The 21823-nt window shown below is 40.6% G+C and overlaps 1 protein-coding gene across 5 annotated transcripts in view; it reads left to right on the top strand.

The window, feature by feature from the left end:
* LOC124776373 (deubiquitinase DESI2) overlaps positions 1 to 21823 on the top strand; it is a 123397-nt gene that overhangs the window by 53369 nt on the left and 48205 nt on the right. For all 5 annotated transcript variants that reach the window (XR_007015614.1, XR_007015615.1, XR_007015613.1 and 2 more), the window contains exon 2: positions 21085 to 21259. Coding sequence is in view for 2 of the 5 variants with exons in the window: in XM_047251334.1 (XP_047107290.1) it covers positions 21137 to 21259 (123 nt within the window). In the remaining 3 variants the exon portion in view is untranslated. The remainder of the gene's footprint in view (positions 1 to 21084; positions 21260 to 21823) is intronic.

Below are 21823 nucleotides of genomic sequence, written 5' to 3'. Positions count from 1 at the left end.
TCTCATAGAATTTTCAGTAGTACTACAAGAATTACTAAACCAAAGAAGTGAAATATGTCTCATTGAAAATGCCCAAATATGCTTTCATCACAAAGCGATAGCCTACTTTTGAAATTGAACAAGTATGAATTTCTACAACAATCCCATTGTAAACCTTTTGGTGCAAAGAACCATTCTGTAAAAAAGGGGTTATGGATTGTTAATGCAAGAATAGCCAATCAGTTGTAAGCTGTGCAAAGAGCAGTGTGAAACCTGCTCAGAAGATTTGTCCAATTTGAAGAAAACAGTTTTCTGCAAAGAACACAACAAAGTCTCTGTTAACTTCACCCAGTCAGATGATGAACCAGAGTTAGTATATCCAGCAGAATCATTCAGTACAAGTCTAACTACTAGTGGGGTCGCTCCTCTAAGATTTCAGTGTACCAACAAGGGATGCCAAAGGTTATATAGAATGAAAAGCAAGTGAAACTCAAAAGGCAGTTGTGAATAACATTGTTGCTGCCGGAGGCTTTAACATAAAAGATTTTCAATACCTACACGAGCAAGGCATATCCTGAATGTGAAGATTAAAATCAGCTGATTAAAGAATTGAAAGAGAAGTTGCAATTATCAAGGCAACCTGAAGAATTGTAGATTTTGACATTAGTACCTCAAGGCTGGACAGTAAACGAGGTAATGCAAGAATTTGGTGTTTCAGAAAGGGTGGTAGAAGCATATAGAAATTAAAGATAGAAAATGATGTATTGTTGGCACTGCCAAAGAACAGCTGTGGCAAGAAGATTCCAAATGTTGTAAAAGAAATAGTAGTAACATTTTTCAAAATAAAGAACTTAGCCAAATTTTCCCAGGTAAAAAACTGTATTTCAATTAGAATAAATGGAAATGTAACAATGAAAACAATCAGTTATTGATAAAATTATTTAATTGGATAGATAAAAATCTACTCACCAAACAGCAGCACAATAAACATGTAAAAACTTGTGATTGGCAAGCTTTGAGAGCCAGTGGCTCCTTTATCAGGCAGAAGGGGGAAGGGGAAGGAAGAAAGGTGAAGGAAAGCGACTGGAGAGGTCTGGGAAAAGGGGTAAATTTTGGGAAAGTTACCCAGAACTGTGGGTCAGGGGAGACTTACTCTATAGGATCAGAAGGAAAGACTATTGTTGGGGACTGCATCGGACGAGATTTGAAATCCTGAGAACTTAAAGGTGGAAGACAGGGTACTATCCAAGACAAAGATTACTACTAAAATATCGTGCACAAGTTAGTGGGGATTGAGAAGGTAAGTGCATTGTACGTAACAGAGGTGGGAGGGGCAGTGAAAATAGATGGGAAAGAGAATGAAAGATGTTGAAAACTAAAACAGAGTGAAGCAAAGAGTAGTACAGTGAAGAAAAGCTGAGACGGAAGAAATTAACGTAAATTAATGCCAGGTGGATGGCGAGAACCAAGGACATGTTGTAGTGCTAGTTCCCACATGCGGAGTACTCAGAAATTGGTGTCTGGGGGGAGAATGCAGATGGCGCATGTGGTGAAACAGGTGCCGAGGTCAAGAATGTCATGTTGTGTTGTAGAGCATGCTCTGCAACAGGATACTGTGTTGCCAGTATATAGCCTCTGCTTATGCCCATTCATCCCAATTGATAATTTGGTGGTAGTCATGCCGATATAGAAGGCTGAACAGTGTTTACATAATAGCTGGTATATGATGTGTAATTTCACATGTGGCTCTCCCTTCGATAGTATGTTTTGCCAGTTACAAGGATGTTATAGGTGGTGATAGGAAGGTGCATAGGACAAGTCTTGCTGCAGGGATGGTCACAGGAGTAGGAGCCATAGGGTAGGGAGATGGGTGCAGGAGCAGCATAGGGTCTGACAAGAATATTGCGGAGATTTGGACAGTGATGGAAAGCTATTCTAGGTGTGGTAGGCAAAATTTCAGACAATGGATCTCATTTCAGGGCATGATTATAGGAAGTGGGGTTGACAGTATAGCTCACCCGAGTCCATTTAATTGATAGTATCAACACATTCAGCAACTGAATCAATGAGAACTGAAACAGTAGGCCTTAGGAACTACAAAGAGTAAGACTGGTAGTGGCAAAGCCAACATGAACCAATGCAAGATCGCGCAAAGGGTATGTTTTTAATCTAATGAAAGAATAAGTTTATTTGTTCTTAAATGCAATGACTAAAAAATAAAAACATCTTTTCTGATCAAACAGAGTAAACTCTTTCCAATGGTGCCAAGGAAAATCAGATTTGGGTGGTCCCTTTTGAATTATGGCCTCTTGAAAATGTGCCAAAAAAAAACTAAAAACCTATTCAGAAGACTTGAAACGTAGATAAGTCAGTTTCTACTTGAACCATCAAGGTGCCACTTATAGAGCTTTTTGTCATGCTGAAAGGCTGCAGATGGCTAAAGATTCAGCTTCAGAAAGTTATTCATTCAGTAGATACAGGCTGATAAAATATGATCCAAATTTATGAGCAATTTTGATAGCACATTTTGATAAAGTTATCATAATATGAGCTTTCATTCTACAACTGAGATGTACCCAAAAAGTTGGACAGGACGACAAGTCTCTTAAGTCACAAACAATCATAAAACTAAGTTGATGATTTATTCATTTAAGTTGTGAAGTCAAAAAAGTGGACTCCACAAAAAGGCAGCTAGTTTCCCATTCATACTATTTATGAAGCTGTAATTTGATAAGCACCCAGGCAAGTTCTGTGTGTACATCCTGTAAAAATTTCACCAAAATTGAAGATAATCGATTGGGGAGCTTACCTAAATTTAGTCCACTTGAAATGAAATAACCCTAGTTAAGCATCACTGGAGCGATGGGAATTATCTTCCCATTGATGAGAAAGTGTCATTATTCCAGTTTTGAAATTGGGTAAACCACCTCTTCAGACAGACAGCTTTTGCCTGATAAGTTTAACGAATGTCCTCTGCAAGTTGCTTGAACATGTGGTAAGTCGAAAGCCTTATTGGACACTTGATCCCATGATCTTTTGGCTGTACCCACTGTGGTTTTCACTGAGGCCACTCTACTGCAGGTAATGTAGTCCGCCTGGAGTTTGCCATCTGAACAGGTTTTGCCCAGCACCAATCCTTATTATAGTCTTCTCCAATGCACATAAAGCTTATGATACCACATGGTGCCATCACATTCTTGCCAACTTAACATGAGCAGGGCCTCTGTGCTCAATCCCAATTTTTATACAGAACTTTCTTCCATGTCACACTTTTTGGGTACAGGTTGACACTTCCCACAGCACCTCCTATCTGCGGGAGAGTGGGGTTCTGTCTAAAGTGTCCCTCTCTTTTTAGTGGCTATCAATGGCCTGGTGACAGCTGTGGGGAGTACGGTGTCCCTTTATTTGTGTGACTATTTTTTAATTAATTAATTAATTTATTTATTTTTTATTTTATTTTATTTTATTTTTTTTTTTTTTTTCCTTCCACGATGGACATTGCAGAATGCTGACTGCAGTGAGCAAGATGCAGAGCATAATCTGGGCTGTCACTCATGACTTCCATTTTTCAGCTGCAAAGACCTGCATCATGCATTTCTGTTGTTCATGTACAGTACATCTTCATCCAGATATGTACCTTGATGGCCAGTCCCTCAATTTGGTGGTCTCTCATTGTTTTCTGGGACTGTTCTTTGATGCCCAGTTGACATGGCTTCCCCATCTTCATCAACCAAAGTGGAAAAGTTGGTTGCACCTCAGTATTCTTCAATGCCTCAGCAACACCAGCTGTGCAGTGTGGACCGCTCTGCTCTGATACAGCTCACACAGCCTTGGTCTAGGCCTGTCTAGATTATGGGAGTTCACATACGGCTCGGCATCACCTTCAACAATGCTGATACTTTATCTGAAACATCATTGTATGGTACGATAGGCAACTGGCACCTTTTGAACTAGCCACATGCTCAGCCTCCTAGTGGAGGCCGGGGTTCGACCACTGCGGTTTTTGCGTCAACAACAATTGATTGCTCAAGTTATGTTTCCGCTGCTCCCTGGAGCACCTGAGCTACCATCTCTTCTTTCCAGATAGGGAGGTAGGTCCACGTTCCACAACGGTGACCCAGATCTGGGGTTTCAAATGACTCTGCATCTAGTCCCTATTTTCTGAACTCCATCCTTTCCCTCTGCCACCTCTTTTCCCTGTCTGCTCATGTACACCTCCATGGTGCACCCTTCATCCACAGTTCTGTCTATATATATCACAAGGTCTGAAAGATGTGGCTCAACTTGAGGCCCTCTGCCGCCATTTCTTCTCCATTTTCTCAATGTTTCAGGGTTCAGAAGTAGTCTGTACTGGTAGCTCGATAATTGCCAGTCATTCTGGCTTTGCTAATGTTTGTGTGGAATATGATCAACTCTGCCCCTTTCTGGATGACTGCAGTGTTTTCACTTTCGAGTTGGTAGCTATCTCTCATGCTATAAACTATATCTGTTCCTGCACCAGTGAGTCCTTCCTCATCTGCAATGACTTTTTGAGCAGTTTACAAGATTTTGACCAGTGTTACCCTCGCACGATTATTCAGTATACCTTTTTAGCCCATGAGCAATGTAGACACTCAATGGTATTTGTCTGAACCACAGCTCATGTTGAGATCTTGGGGAATGAACTTGCTGACAGGTGGGTCAAAGTGGCTACTGGCAAGCTGCCTCTTGAAATCAGTATTATGGAGGTGGACCTTTGATTGGTATTATACCATCAAGTTCTAAGGATTTGGAATATGGAATGGCTCACTCCGACTTTGCTGGACGAACTACAGACAGTAAAAAGAGACAAAATTTGTGCAGGTCCTCCATGCAGACCTCTCGCAAGGACTCCATCTTCCTTTGTTGGCTCTGCATCGGTCATGCTCAACTGAGTCATAGTCATCGTCATCGTCATCTCCTCTGTCACAAGGACCTGCCCCACTGTGGCTGTGGTTCACATTTTGCTGTGCTATCCTAACCTAGCCAGCCTGCGACAAATATTTAATCTCCATGACTCGATACACGTGGTAGTAGCAAACGATGCCTCAGCAGCTGACCCTGTTTTAAGGTATATTCGTGAAGGGTGCTTTTACCCCACTCTCTAAGGGAAGGTGCCTCAGCCTCGTTGGCCCAGCAAGGAGTTGGCAGAATGTCCTGTTGCCTTCTCTGCTCTACCCCCAATGGGCAGCAGCCGTCTGGGCTTGGAACTCTTCCCCAGACTTCACCCTGCCCGCTGTTTTGCTCTTCTTCCTCCACCTTGCCTTATTTGTTTGACTTGGTGTCCGTCCTCTGTTTTCCTGTGCTTCTCTTGCTCTGTTCGTGTCGCTAGTATTTTCTGGGTATTGGTGGGCGGGGTGCCTCTGACAAGTGGTGAGGGATATGTGCCCCATCACACTTGCTGCATTTGGGATCCTCAGGCTGCTCCCTGGATGGGGCACCTCGCATACCTTCCTTCTTTTCTCCTCCTTTCTTCTTTCTTGTTACTTCAGCAGATATTGAGGTTTCCTTTCCTAGGTTTCGTGCTGTAGGCCCATCTTTGATGTGTAGTTTTGCTGACTTGCCTGTTCCAGGTGGGACTGGTGACCTCATAGTATGGTCCCTTTAATCAATAAACCAACCAACCAATCAGTTGTATTCATCAAACAAATAACATTGATACTTACTGCAGAAACAGCTCTGTCCATGACTGTAGGACAAGATCTGGACTGAACATGCATTTACCTAGAAAGAATAAACACAAAATTCAAAACAGAATTTTCTGCCAAGGAATAAAACTGCAATAAATTTCCTAAGGAGATTAACAAAATTGCTAAGTTTAACTTATTTAAAAAGGCAGTTAAAAAGTACCTGTTAAACAATATATTTTGTACATTGAACGATTGCTTGGATAGTAAAGAGTAGGAGAATGGTGGAAAAATAACACAAGTGAATAATAATAGTGATGATGAAAAAAAAAAAAAAAAAAAAAACACACACACACACACACACACACACACACACACACACGTACTGCTAAAGCCGTGCAGTGTATAATACTAACATCTTATCCTCTATCTGAACTCAGTATATCACTTGCTAAAGGGGGATGTTGACTCAGTTTTTTAGACTAGAATATCAGAAGTAGCAGCACACAAAATGTAAACTAAGTATCCTCGTTGTAGTCCTGATTTCAGATGATTGTGTGTGTAGCATTCCATTGTGAAACCATGTGTGTGTAGTGTGTGCAGTGACTATAGGGCTAAACAGAATGAGGGTAGCACCAGTTTTAAACAGACTGGCCTTGTATTCAGGAGGAAATTCTCCATGCAAGCCAAGAAGTATGTGCCCATCATGGTTGGGGCACAACAGTTTTCTGACCAGTTAACCATTGCCATGGCTGGGTGGTACCTGTGGGGAGAGCCCACATTCGGAGTGGGTGGTATAGTCTGTCTGTAAACTCAAGAGCGAGCAGCGCTTTTGGTGGGGGAAGTGGCCTTTCCCGGAAGAACGCTGCCACCGGCCTACAGGGGCACCCAAAATCTGTTGCCCATTACCTGCCTAGCGGTGTAGATCGGCGTGCAGTGATATACGTCATTTCTGTTGGTGGGACCTTAGTTGCTAGTGTCAGTCAGTTAACTTTGTATACTTGCTGATGTACTTCGATATCCGGAAGTGATGGATAATCGTCTAGCATTGCAAGAAAAGGTGCAGAATACGAGGAAGAGGAGGTATTTGCGGAGTAAACGAGCTTTCGATCGTCTCTAATGTTATTACAGCGTGTATTAAAGAGGCGACACAAAAAGGGCTGTTGGCTAATATTACCAGCCCCAATCAAAGGGCTCAAATTTATGCAAAAGTCAGCCTCGTCCAATAGGATGCATAAGGAACGAACGCGAAAACAAGCCGCATGGCTTAATGGAATCGCCACAAACGAAAACTAATAATCTTGGGAGGAAACCGATCGTTATAGACAGTTTCAAAATCACACGAAACCATTGATACTTATGGAACACTAAATCTCTATCTCGGTCATTATTCACCTGATTCTGAGACATATTACTAGAAATATGTGCGCAATAGATATTCTAAACACTGCCGAAATTTTCTTCGAAACATGTACATCGATTCTGGACTTATAAGCAAACAGCTTGACATACGAGGTGCGTTCACAAATTAATTTTTATTTTTTGGTAAGAACTTTATTTGTTAATCTACAGCAACGTTATCCTCTTCAAAATATTCCCCGTTGCATACTATACACTTGTGTCAGTGCTTTTTCCTATTCCCTGATTCTTTAGGAACTGTTTCTTCGAGATAGTTTATAGATCTCTTAACTGTGCATTTTTAATCTCATCCATGCTTTGAAATGTTTATACCACTTCTATGCCCTTGGTTCACCCATATCAGGCTTACCAAAAGCAATTTTTAACATTTATAAAAATTTCATACACTTTATTCCATTCCTATAACAAAATTTAATACACATTCTCTAATCTGTTTTTATACAAAACAAATAGTCCTTGATGCTACCAAAACACATGTAACCTTTCTGACAAATGACAACAGAGTAAATACCCAATATGTATAACATTGTACACATACTTTCGAGACATGTTCATGAAGATAGTAACAAAAAAGTAGTGCAAATCGGACACACAAAACTATAAATTTCTGCTTACTTTTTAAACACTCTTCGTGTTGCAAATCTTTCAAAGAAAACTTCCACCTTTTAGTAGAAACACAAAGTTAGAACAAGCCTTAAATTCTGCAGATTGAGTGCATTATATGGCGTTCGTTTTACGAATAGCAATAGAGGATCATACAATACATTCACATGAACAGGCATTCGGTTCTATGTCTGTAGTGTAATCCTGACTTCCATTCTTATCTTAATATTATTTACTCCATAATGTTGTGTTTCGGAAGAAGCTATCGTTTTTTCTATCCCTTCTGGTCTTAATGCATTTGTCTAAAAATGAACGCAGCCGAGACGTATCTGTACACGGCGTCGCCACAGATTTAAATCGCGCGCCGGCGCAGGGCCAGTACTACGTTGTGAAACAGCGTGTAGAAGCGCCTTGTGATGTAGCTGGGTTGGCAGAGTGGGGACTCGCTCGCTCGCTCTTCAGTTTACCGACAGACTATACCATGCTGGATGATTCGCACAAGAAACAGTGGCTGCAGGGCCCCAGCAGTCTCTTCAGATTGGATAGATTATTACACTCCAGAGAGATACGGCCCCATGACATTTCCTTTCCTGGCTACACTGTGGGGAGGAATGAGCAAGATGTCTAAGAGGGAAACACTTCAGCTGGTACTTGGTAGGAGTTGTGGGGATAGTTTTACTGCAGCAAAATCATTATTTTTTTGTCAAAAACATTGAAGAAAAATTTGGGGAAGTTCAGTCTCTGCGAAAGAAAAATGTGAAATGGTTCTTTATTAATTAAAACTCCCTCTGCTGCCCAATCTACAGATCTTCAGGCATGTGATTGTCTAGGTGACATTACTCTGACACACACTAAACTTCAGACATGGTCCATGGAATCATCTCTCACAGAGATCTTACATCCCAAACAGATTAGAAGCTCTTCACTAACCTCCAACGGTGATGCATACAGGATAATCATAAGAATACAAGCAATTTTATCTTAATCTATGAAGGAACGTTCTACCAGATAATGTAAAGGTCATAGTGTGCAGGTGAGAGTTGAAACCATATGTCCCACTGCCTATGAGATGCTTCAAATGATTACACTTCGAGCATATGTCATCCCACTGCTTGGTGTACCCAAAATGAAGCAACTGTGGACGATCAGTCCACATAGGTTGTCTTTGTGAACATCCACCTTTATGTGTCAGCTGTGCTGAACATCACTCTCCATGTTTGCCAGTGTACACAGTTATCAAGAAAGAACAGAAGATCCAGGAATACAAATCTATTGCCTGCCTATCATATAGTGAGATACTGAGGCACAGAAGTAATATAAATTCCTACATCCTGCTGATGTTACGCTTACATGACCATCCTTGCCCCCCTCTCCCTCACCACAACCTTCACCAGACCAGATCCCCACCACCCTCCCCTCCCGTGGTTCCAGTACCTTCTTCAGGATCTACATCCCACACCTAGCCAGAGAAATGTTCTTCAGCAAGTGCTTGTGACAGAGCTCCTTCTTGGGATCCCTCTCTCTAGCAACCCTTGGACTGGAGGCCTGGCACTAAATAATGGCTGAACCAGCCTTGGTCTCAGGAGCACTTACTTTTCATCTGTCCTCGCACACAGTGCAGATATCCCTTTGAGTGAACCTTGCCCATAAAATAGGAAAACAAGAATAAGAATCAGGACAAGGCTCTTCTGTTGCCCCTGGAGTTGTCAGATTCCTCCCCCCCAATGCCGCCAGATTCTGAACAGCTGTTTGTGGATCTGGTTCCATTCCCACTGGTGACATGCAGTGATCCTGTGGCGTGACTGGTCCTCGTGTCCCCTTTTCACTTAACCTTGTCAACAGTCGTATGATTGTTCAATGCAATTGTAATGGGTACTACTGTCACCTGTCAGAATGACAATACCTTATTGCCTCCTCTTCTTCAGTTTGCATTGCTCTCCAAGAAACAAACATCACTAATGACCATTCTCTAACACTCTGTGGTTATTGTGCATTCTGTAGGAACTGTACTGGTACCAAGAGGGCATCTGGAGGGGTCTGTACTTCGATTTGTATTGATGTCATCAGTGAATGGATTTCCCTTCGTACCTCATTGAAGGCAATAGCAGTGTGAGTCCAAAGAACCTCAGTAATGTTTACCTGCCTCCAGGCAGGCCACTTACTTATGTTGGATTGACCACATTAACCCAACAACCCCCCCCCCCCCCCCCTTTTCTCCCGCTTGGGGTCTTCGGTGCACACTAGCCCTTGTGGATTAGTACCATTACATCTGGTAGGGTCTTACTTATTGACCAGCTTCTCACAGATCATGATCTGTGCATCCTCAGTGATGGTTCTCATACCCTCTCCAGTGCTGCCCATGGCACCTTTCCAGCTATCTTAAAACGCAGTAAGAAGGAGTACTGGGAGCACTGTGTCTCCTCACTGGGGATTTATGCATCTTCATCTCAGGTGCAGGCCAATCTCCATGGTCTTATGGGCAGTGAACAATCAACAGCTGTTCCAGGTCATGTCCTACAGAGTAATATTTGTACTGATTCATCAGTTCTTCCAGAATACCTTGTGATCCACTTTGCAACAGATCAGCATCCTCTACCTATACAGCAACCTTTCTACTGCAGAAGCTACAAGTTGAAGATAACCCCATTATGTTTCACTTCCCACCAAGCTGAATCCTATAATGAGCACTTCACTGACTGGGACCTACTTCAGGCTCGTGCCTTGTCCCACAACACAACCCCAGGCCGTGATGCAATTCACAGTCAGATTATGGAACACCTGAATGTTCCCCAAAGGCAACATCTCCTCAGGGTCTTCAACCATCTTTGGCTCCACAGTGTGTTACTCTGCAATGGCAAGACAGCATAATTGTCCCAGTCCTTAAACCAGGCAAGAACCCAACATCTCTTGACGGTTACCTGCCGATTAGCCTTACCAACATACACTATAAGCTGTGATCTTGTGGTGTTTTGCTTATGCTCTTCATGGATATGCTGCCGGATTTGATCGTCTTCGCTACACGATATTTTTGTGATCCATCTGGCCGCCATCTTCAAGTGAGATCACTAAGTACACAATAGGTGAGATCCCTAAGTACACAATCACGCCAGAACTGAATGAACATCAGAAACGGCGGCTGCTTTATACGTCGGGTCCAGGCCACTGCACCTGCGCGAGAAGCAGAAGAGCTGCCCCCTGTGAAGCAAAGAATTGCAGCGCTGCCAGTGGTAGAAACTGGCGAAAGTGATAAATCACAAATTAGTATTTAGCGGGTCAAAAATCAGACTGTTGTCATTTTACAGCCAATAAAACAGGGTTCCATAGCTTGCTTAAAGGAAAACTTTTATCTCTATTAATGATGTCATCAGATAATCGTATTTCAATGGATTCCATGAGCACACGATCCCAGTAATGAGAAGCCGGAGCAATGATTTGCGTCTCTTCAAACGACATGTTATGCCCTTCATTGAGACAGTGTTTGGCGAGGGCAGATTTTTCAGGCTGGAACAAACTTGTATGACGCTCATGTTCCATACATCGGTCATGAACAGTGTGAATAGTCTGTCCAATATAGGCATTTCCACAATGGCAGGGAATTTTATAAACTCCAGGCTTTCTCAATCCCAAATCATCTCTAACAGATCCAAACAGGACTCTAGTCATGGCCAAAGGCAAAAGAACACTTTTAATGTCATATTTCCTGAGAATTCTAGAAATTTTTGAAGAGATACTTCCAGATAAGGGTAGAAAAGCAACTGATATACTAGTATCTGGCGCTGCTTCTCTTGATGGTCCAAACTGAAAAGCATGATTAATTTGATAATCAGTAAATCCATTGAGCTCGAAGACAGCCTTAAGATGATCCAGTTTCTGTGTCAAATTTTCAAAATCAGAAATGGCATAAGCTCTCTTGACTAATGTACGTAGAACTCCCATGTGCTGATGTGGTGGATGACAGCTCATAGAATGAAGATAGCAGTCCATATGTGTGGGTTTATAGTATACACCATGTCCCTAGGTACAATTTTCTCTTTTGTGTACTAGAACATCCAAAAAAGGTAATTTTCCGTCTTTTTCAATTTCCATTGATAATTTGAAACCCCATAGCCACACCGTCAGTTTTTTTTTAATATGTCGTTAAATAAAAAATATGTCGATGCCAACACATGACGACACAGCTCAGTAGTTTTATCATCCAAAAGTTTACCAATTAACAACAGAGACTCTTCCAAAGGTACCTGGGTGAAAAGAGAAACCGCATCAAAACTAACTAAAAGGTCAGATGTTCCATTGCATAAAGACTTCAACCGCTGAATAAAATCAATCGAGTTGGATAAATGATGATTACATTTCCCAACATAAGGGCTGAGGGCGGAAGCAAGATATTTAGCTAAATTATAAGTGGTAGTGCCCAAATTACTAAGGATAGAACGAAGAGGAATTCCAGATTTATGCACCTTCGGTAAACCATACAACCTGGGTGGTACTGCTGCCCCTGGATGAAGTTTTTTGATGGTCTCCTTCAGCAGGGAGCTCTTCTTAATAAGTGAAATGGTCTTCTGCTTTATCCGATCTGTAGGATCACTCCAAAGTTTATGGTAAGCAGAATCATCCAATAAACAGGCCATGAGGCAAAAGAACAGTGACACTACCTTTATCAGCAGGAAGAACTGAGATTCTTATCTTCCCTCAATGACCGAATGGCCTTCCTTTCACTGGAAGAAATATTACTCTGTGTTAGCAGTGCATGGTTAAGATGATAAGAAACTTCCTGTCTAATTTCCTCTGCCAAATCTTCAGGAAAGCGAGCAATGGCCTGCTCAACAGCATTAATAAAATCAGTAATAGACAGGTTCTTCGATGTAGGAACAAAGCTCATACCTTTTTCCAAAACTGACAAAGTAGCATCATCCAGTTTTCTTGTCGGTTAAATTAATAACTGTCCAATGATGAGTAATGTTGTCAGATATGGATGGTTGTTGGCGAAGTTGAAAAAATTTCGGCGATTGTTTCTTAATAGTATTGTTCTACATAGAATCCGAATAGGCCCACAAAGCCTCATCAATGCACTTCCAGGATGCGGGAGACAGATGAGAAGGAAGTTCTAAATGCAAGAAATACAATTCTTTGAGTATCAGATCCAACCATTGACGTTTGAAACGAATTCTCTCCCATACTAATGCAAAACTAGCACGTTTCTCGATCCTTTTTGCCATTTTAGTATCAATAAAGTGAGAAAATTGAGCAAATTTGGGAACAATACCTTCATCACAGCATCTCAATAAAGCTGCAGGGAAGGATGGTTGCGCACAAATTGTGCTGCATTCTTTAATCTCATGGTCTTTTGTACCCCTGTCGCTGTTGTTTCTGGGAGGGGTGATCCACAACTGACAGTCTGCTTAGGTTGGAAACACCAATCCAACAAGCTTTTTCTAAACACCAACACTTTGTTGCAGTGTTGCAGCCTTTTTTGGCTTGCATAAGGCATATGACACAATTGGCACCATCACATTTTACACACTCTCCATGACGGGCTTAGGAAGCCACCTACTGATTTTTATTTCTCGGTATTTATTGCATTGATTGTTCAGGATTAGAGTCGACACCTCACTCAGCTACCCACAGGCCCAAGAGAATGGTGTCCCACGAGGCTGTGTATTGAGTATTACTGTCTTCCTTGTCACCATCAATGGGCTAGTGACCTCTTTTGGGCCACTGGTCACCCCTGTTTTATATGTCGACAATTTTTGCGTTTTGTACAGCTCCCACTTGGTAACCTCTGCCGAATGCAAGCTGCATGAGTGCCATCTGGCAGGCCTATGCTTAAGCTCTTTCCCGTGGTTTACAGCTGTGTCTTACAAAAATGCAACTCTCGTGTTATGCCATTGTACCATGGTCCATCCTGACCAGGAACTCTTCTTTAGCACCTAGCATCTGGTCGTTGTAGCCCAGTCCCACACCTTGCGCCTCCTTTTTGATAAAAAAACTGACTTGGCTGCCTGACATTTGTCACCTGAAGACTAGCTGCATGTGAAAGCTTAACTCTCTCTGCTTCCTTGGCCACACGTCTGGGGGTGTGAATCTTACCCATATTTACTGGGCCCTGGTTTCATTCCAGGTGGACTACGGTTGCCAGATTTATGGCTCAGCTGCTCTTCTCTCTTCAGATTTGGTGGTACCAGCTCTTGGTCTTCTGTGCAATTGCCATTCAACAATTCCCTGATCATCCCACGTATCCCATGCTCTTTACATACAAGGAGTTTCATCTTCCTGATTCCTGTCCTCGGGTGGGATTACCAGGTGGACTGTGCCTCACTTTCCTCTGCCAAGATTCCAGTCTCCCCTCACTGAATTGTTCATGCTGTGTTTTCTTGTGCACTACTCCTTGTATGGTGTCCAGGCCATGGATTAGGACCAATCTCTTCCAAGGTCCAAAAGTCTTAATTGCCCCAATGACCTTTTGGCATTTTTTTCATCCAGCTTTTCCAGGGTGCTACTGTCATTTACACCAATGGCTCTAAGACTGATCAGGCAGGATATGCTTTTACTTCTCCTGCCAGTATGGAACGCGATTTGCTACTGGGAACATGTAGTGTGTTTATGGCAGAGCTGACAACTGGTAGCAGGCTTTTCAATTTTATTAAATGAGCCTCCTTTGACTATGATTTAATATTTACTGACTGATTGAACATGAGCAGTTTCCAGCCTATTTACAGATGCTGTTCTTGCCACCCGTTGGTGCCCACTGGTCATGATGTTCTCACTGACCTTTGTCGGGCTGCATTACTTACCCAACATTCACTTTGCCAACCCCATGTGCGAATTTGTGAGATCACATGAAATAACTGCTCACTCAGAAATGAACGACGACATCTGGTTATCTACTGCCCCACGTAACAAAATCCTCACAATCAAGGAAACTACTGCAGCATGGTGCTCTTCCTCCCACTTCTCCCAGAAGGAATCCACAGACCATTATTGCCTCCACATCAGTCATACCATGTTAACGCATAGTTTGCTTTTGTGTAATGAGCCGCTCCACTATTGCTGTTGTGATGTCTTTCAGACAGTATCTCATATCTTGATGGCATGCCCTCTCTCGGCCTCCGTGCTAAGTATGGACTTGCTTACCCATTACCTCCAGTATTGGTGGACGATTCACAGATGGTTGAACTGGTTCTCAGTTTTTTCCATGAAAGCTGTTTTTATTCCCACTTACAAGGTTTTACTTTACCTCCAGAGCAGGGGCAAGGTGTGTCTCCTGCTGTAACCTTCTCACTTTTACTGCTCTGAATCTCCCAACTGGATCAGATGGACCACTCTTGGATCGAGGGAATGGACACCTCACTGTTTTGTCCCTTAGCTCCCCCCCCCCCCCCCCCTCTCTCTCTCTTTCTCTCTCTCTCTCTCTCTCTCTCCAATCCACCAACCAATTCTTAACTTTTCCATGGTAAGCAATGTGCTTTGGGAAGATCTAATTAAAAAATTGTGGTGTCTGTACTGGAAAGCCATCACATGTTTTGGATAATAGACAAATTGGGTCATAAAGAGCTCCATTTTTACCAAAGAGGTTTCACAAGCACCTGTATTTTTTAAGAACTCTAGTGCTACCAATTCTTCCTTTCTGTTGTTTCATCTTCCTTTATTTTCATTTTGTTTATTTTGCACAGTTCCAGCTGCTAAAAGCCTGAACTTGTCAGAAAATGTGCTTATAATTCAGTCATCCCTAACAAGATATTCAAGTACTAGTTTTTTTAATGGTTATTATGGCCAGCATTATACTTTTGTTACCTCAGAAGCGAAATTGTACTTTGTTAAGTATGTTTTATCTATTCACATAAAAGAAGAGATAGAAAGATGAGAATTGGAGAACAGCAAGTAGTTTTTAATATTTTCTATATTACGATTTCATAATAGGGCCACAATTTTTGCTTGCTTTAGGTACTCAGAAAAAAATGTCCATATCCAAAGACTTTTCCATTATGTTTGTTAATGGAGTTTGTATGCTCTATATGCAAGTATTCCAAGCACCTTGGCAAGTCATCTAAGCTTGCTAAATACTTGTTTTTAAATTTTTGAACTGTCTTTCTGACTTCTTGCTCTGTAGTGGAATACATCATCAGTTTACTGGCTACATAAAATTCGTTTTGCATGCTACACAAAATTAAGGAAAATTTTGTTGCAGCTTCACTGCAACACCCAAAAAATATAGTTGTAAACTGTACCCTTTTGTATATGAGTAGCATTTTCATCAGAAGTTGATAAATGCTCAATATTTCAGAATGTAAATATTTGTAGCTTGTTGCCATGTGTGCCCCATTGAAATGGTTTGGTCAAAATCCAATATTAGCTGCTGTGTACAGGGAATGTCTATGAGTTTTTGTAAAACTCAGTACTAGCCTTTGGCCAGTTAAAGCAAAAGTCAGTAAACGCAAACTGTGTTCTGCTTCCGAGAGGCCTGAAAGAAGAATAACAATGTGAGATGCCAATAAAAATGTATTACATAACTGTCAGTAATAATCTGAGAGAGGTGCCAGCAGGAAAAAAGAACATAAACTGTAGGCAAGCACTTGCTTTCAGAACCAACAACAGAAAAAGAGTAGGCCATTAAACTATAAAATGGAAGTTAATGCAAGTGATTCAGAAAATGTTACATGTAACTAAGTCTACAGGAGTTAGAAGTCCAGCTCGAGAGTGAAAGCGTCCAAACACTCCAACAAGAACAAGAAAACGCCAACTACTGCTTGTTCATATTGAGTAGCAGACATATCAGTGAACCCAAAAGTCTTAGGAAGCAAAGAATGCAGAGCAGTGATCTCACTTACAGTGATATCAAAACTTTTCATTGTCATGTGAATAGTTTAAACAAAACAGACAGGACAAATTATTGCTAAAAAACATGGTAATCACAGCACCAAAACACAGGAACATGAAGAAAGAAGCATAGAGAAAGAAAACCATTTTAATAAAGTACAGCATAAGGAACATTTCAGGCAACATCAGGGAAGTCGAAAGATAGCGTCTAAAATTTGGCCAATAAATTTCATGTTACAGGGAAATTTACCGACTGAAAACAGAGGGGGAGGTCGCAGCATTACCAAAGATAAGGAAGTTACACAAGCTGTAAAGAATGATATCAAAACACACAGGTTTAGAGAGAGCCACTATACAAGGAAAATGTCCAGAAGAGGTTGTTTACCATGCGAGCTGAATACAATCAGAATTTGGAAACAGTTCAATAAAAAATGGGAATTGTCTGGCTTCCCTGCTTGCTCTTTATCAAAATGCAAACATATTTTCTATCATTACTTTAATTTGTGCTCAACATGCAGGAAGATTGGTCTACTGAAATTAAAAAAGGAACAAGATCTGGACAAGAAGAATCAATTAATAACAAACCACAGGATGCACAGACTTTATGCATAAAAGTTCTATGCAGTAAAGGAGAGGAGAAAATCCAAATGCGGTTAAAGTATGTTTTGATATATAACAGAATCAGCCAATACCAAAGTTCTGCATAGGTGAAGTATTCTAATCAAGACAGGTTTGGGTATATAATTTTTGCATTAGCTTCATTCTTGAGCGCAGACAAAAGAAACTACTGCTTTTTGCACTTAGCTTGAAACAGGAGTACCAAAAGTACATAAACAAGTAGCCTGTGCTTTTTGGGTTTTATCAGCAACTTGAGGCATCCCAGCCAGAAAATGGTCCAAATGAAATTCATTTATTTCCTGACTCCTATATGACTTAAACTAAAAGCCCTTGGCTGCCAAAGACTAGTCATATGTGTATGAGTTGCATGTGTGTGTGTGTGTGTGTGTGTGTGTGTGTGTGTGTGTGTGTGTGTGTGTTCTTTTTTTTCTGATGAAGGATTGTTTGGGATGAAAGATTTGTTTGACTGTGCTTTTGTTGTGCCTGCTAAGTCACTCAACATCTCTGCTATATGATGAGTAGCAACTTTCCTTTTCATAATATTGTCCTAAAAAATACAATAATTATATGCATACTAATGACCTTCTTGGAAGAGAGTAGAAAATTTAATAAGCTGGAACATAATTTCCCTATACATGGTCACAGCTGCATGCCCTCTGACAGTGCGTTGGTAGAGTGGAAAGACTACTGAAAAATGAAGCTATTCTTTTGCCAACTGCATACTATAAAGTGCTGGAACAACATACATGCTTGCCATAGGTTCTGGAAGTCAGGGAATTTCAAACGCGCCAGAGATATCAGAGAAATATCTGGGAAATTTGGAAAAAAAAACTGGAAAAGTCTCATTGTATGTCTCAGTAGATGAAATGGTTTATTTACTGAGGTGTCATGCAACATCAGTGGCGGGGCGCAGCTGAGTACGTGCACTGCTTCCCTACTCCTTCATTCATATTGCTTCTCTCCTTCCTGTCACTCCCCTCAGGTTGCAGTCAGTGCTGCCACCACTTCTTGCCACTATCCTAGCAGCTGCTGAAGAGAGGCAGGGAGGTGTGAGGACTGGTTTGTTTGGATCTGATTGTCAGAGACGGCAGACGCAGCAGCCAGAGAAGGCGATCATGTGTGCATGAGTTGTATCAGAGTGATTGTGTGAATATGTGTGTGCTCTTGTTTTCTGACAAAACCTGTGGCTGAAAATTGAGGTGCAAGAGTGTGATTGGCTTTTCTACGAGGCTGTCTGTGGCTCAGCATTCATCTTTACAGTGAGTGGCTACCTATCCTCATTATTATTTATTCTCAAAGTATTTGAACAAGTTACCTGTTGCATGGATTGATCACCATAGTCTCATTTCATCAACATGTTGTCTGTGGCTCGTGAATAGCCGGCCACAAGAGTGGATTTCCACAACAGACCAAAACCGCAGACTGTTTCTGTGGGTATTTGTAATGGATCGGGCCTGCCGATCTGAAACCATTCAATTCCCACTAAGTGTACAGACCCTGCCTGTCGGATCTAGTCTCACTGATCTGCCTGCTGGCTAGTTCTGTGGTTTATCCATGGATCCAGGACTGCGGTGCTCCTCAGCAGGCCAGAGGCCATGGGCGATGGATTTCACGAATTGCGACTGTCTCACTGAAAGGATGTTGTACTGTGTGGCATTTTATAGACGTTTTATTTGTTGTAGTACATTTTGGCACTTCAAAAGTAGTTTATATGGTAGAAAGTATGGATGATAAGAAGAAAATTGTGTCAGTCTCTGGCAATTTGTACACTATGTACTCATTTATTTCTCAACAGAAAAATCACACAGTACCAGTAAAATAATAGATATAATACAGTGGGTAATAACCTATAATAACGAACATATAGAACCAAAATTTTATTGGTGGTCACCTACAGTGTAGGTGTATACAATTCTTCCCTGCCTTATACAGTTCTTTCAAGAGGTCTACTTTTTTCTGAGGTTATTTCTGAAATCAGTGAAGGTATTTTAAATCTGTCTTGTGACTCCAAGGAAATGTGTAGTTTTGTCACCAAATGTGTTTTGTTTTATTGAAATAAAATAACATCACTGGTCGTTATGAAGCACACATGGGCTTATTTTCTCCTTCTAGAAACAGTTCATTACAAAACATGTTGATGTTAGTACTTAAGATTTTTGTGTACCATAGCTGGAAAGACAGATTGTCAACTTATGTCTTAATTTTTCCTTGAGATCTCAAAATTTGTCAGGGAAAAATGCTAAAACTTGTCTGGAAATCAGGGAAATATCCAGGAATTTCACTTGGGAAAACGGGTGTCAACCCTGAACATAGCATCATCGAGATACTAAATAAAGTTTGGGAAGAAAAGGATCTCAAGTCCAGTGCACTGAAAGTCCTATGATCAAAACTTGTTGCAAAATAACTGCTCAACAAGGGATGGTTTTTATAAAAAGTCGAAGAAGAAGATATTGTTGTCAGTGTTGGACACAGATGATTGAAGTTCTTTAGAGATTGTGGTACAGAAATCCAGAAACCGCTGCCAGGAAACGAGGAAGGCACCCACCTTATATGAGAACAACAAGGACAGCAAGGAAAAGAAAAAGTATGTCTTGGAACTTATAAGGTGTTTTAACAAACCAGAAGGAGCAGAAGAGTTTTGTACGGACATTATTGAAAGTGGTCAATAGATTTCCAGTTTATTATTGTTATAGCCAGTGTTCTGTTTCGTATCAGTAGCATTTGTTGCTATTTTGCACTTCTGCTTATCAAACGTTTACTGGAAAACGTGATATTAAAGTGTTATATTGTAGTATTTTATCATATTTCTTTGCAAAATGAATAATAAAGTAGCTGCTTTGTTGTAATTGTAGATGAAAAAGAAACAGAAAAAAATTTCTTTGAATATGTATATTAACAAAACTTTTAAATTCCATGTTTGCGTTTATTGTATTTGAAAATAACTTTCAAACTTTTTCATATACTCGGATATAAAAAAATGAAATTTTAGAAAAGTCAAGCACACAATCAGAATCATGCCTACAAAAGTGGTGTAGATGTTAAATTATCTCCTTTTTTTTACATAATTAGTAGTTCGGTATGATACTTTACAAAATGTATTTCCTGCAAACTTTACGTTTTTGTGTTTATTGACTTCTGAGAAAATGTCACTCATATATTTCATAACTGTGATAGTGTAGGAGTTCGTGGCTTAGTGTAGTGATTTTGCAAAGAACTGAAGTATTTATTTTTCTTTCCTACTGCATCTGCTGTGGCTAAATGTGTCTCGGAAATTAGTTTGAACAATGTGCACTATTTAGAGAATGGGAAAACTGCATTTTTTATGCACTTTAACCCAAGGTTGGGTTTGCAAATACTCTTGAAAAAGTATGTATTTCTGGTTCAGAGAACATTCTCTCATAAACCTGAAATTTTGTGGGATTTTCCCTGCCTTCCTTTTGGTTTGTTATCTCGCAGTAATTGTCTTTAAAATGTGCACTATTTATGATACAGATGTACAGTCCACCACCCTTTATGGTACTTCTACAGTAGCAGCTCATCCTTTCATGTGGTGGTAATGCTACTTGGTGTACTTCAGCATCACTACATCAGTGCTTTGTAATGCATACTACTGTGCTGTTGAAAGGCTGTAATTCAGCTTCAAGGCGCCATATTTCTTGTAGTCTTTGTCCTTACAATTTTTATTTTTTTTCATGTTACTGATGAGTGAACCCTCCAATGTAGTACATTCTATCTTTGTGTACCTGTTCCTGAAATCCCTATACGGGTTGAAACACTTTTTAGACAGGGGAACCTTTTATTGTGATCTATTGTGAAGAGTTAAAGCTGTGAGATGTAAATTGGTCTTGATTTTATTTGCCACTTATCTCTGAATTCCATTTGTACACAAAAATGATGTTCCTGATTATGACAGGGATGTTGATGCATGTACAAATGTTTTGAGACTATGAATATTTTCCAAAAAGTATGACGACTGTTGATCCCTTCATGACTACTTCTCTTACAGGATCTTCTCGATAATGAAGAGTGTGTTGGAAAAGACACGAAATTCTGGTTGAATGTTTTCCTCGGGTCTGAGTTGTAACTTACCATTTCCCAGCTGCCTGGGATATCCAACAGAAGCTGAAGAACTTATTCCAAGGATGGCTCGAGAGCCAGTCATCTTGAATGTTTATGACATGGTAAGAAGGTGTAGGCTTGTTTCTTAAATTATAACCAATAAGAAAAAATCATTATTTATTTGTATTTTCTCCTACCAGTCACTTTTATTTGTTTTGTGTTTAATTTAACATAAACACATTTCAAGGATATCCTGCCCATCTTTAGGTGATGTGCATACAGAAAATTATTGCTTAAAAATAAATTGTCTTAAACTAAATTAACATAGAACTTTTTGTTTACTGTTCACTGCTGGAGGGGTATTTGGAGGGAGGGGCAGTGGTTGGCCAGAAACTGATGTCCAGTGATGTCTTCTGCCAGTGTGGAACTCACTCTCATTGTTTATTTATTATCATGGACAGCACAGCCTCTGTGGGGTGGAGATAGTTTTGCATCAGTTCTTATGTTGCAAATTTGTGTGATACATTTTTTTATATGACAGTTATTCATCCTCAGTACACTTGCGGAGCTGTTGTGTAACATTACACTATTGTACTATTTATTTTGTCATTGTTTTTGGACATAACTCACTGCACAAATGTTTCTATATACATGTAAACTCTGTACACTTAATAAAATATGGCAGT

Source organism: Schistocerca piceifrons, chromosome 2, assembly GCF_021461385.2.
Source record: "Schistocerca piceifrons isolate TAMUIC-IGC-003096 chromosome 2, iqSchPice1.1, whole genome shotgun sequence".
In the NCBI taxonomy this organism is placed as follows: Eukaryota; Metazoa; Arthropoda; class Insecta; order Orthoptera; family Acrididae; genus Schistocerca; species Schistocerca piceifrons.
This window is presented reverse-complemented; position numbering and strand designations above follow the sequence as displayed.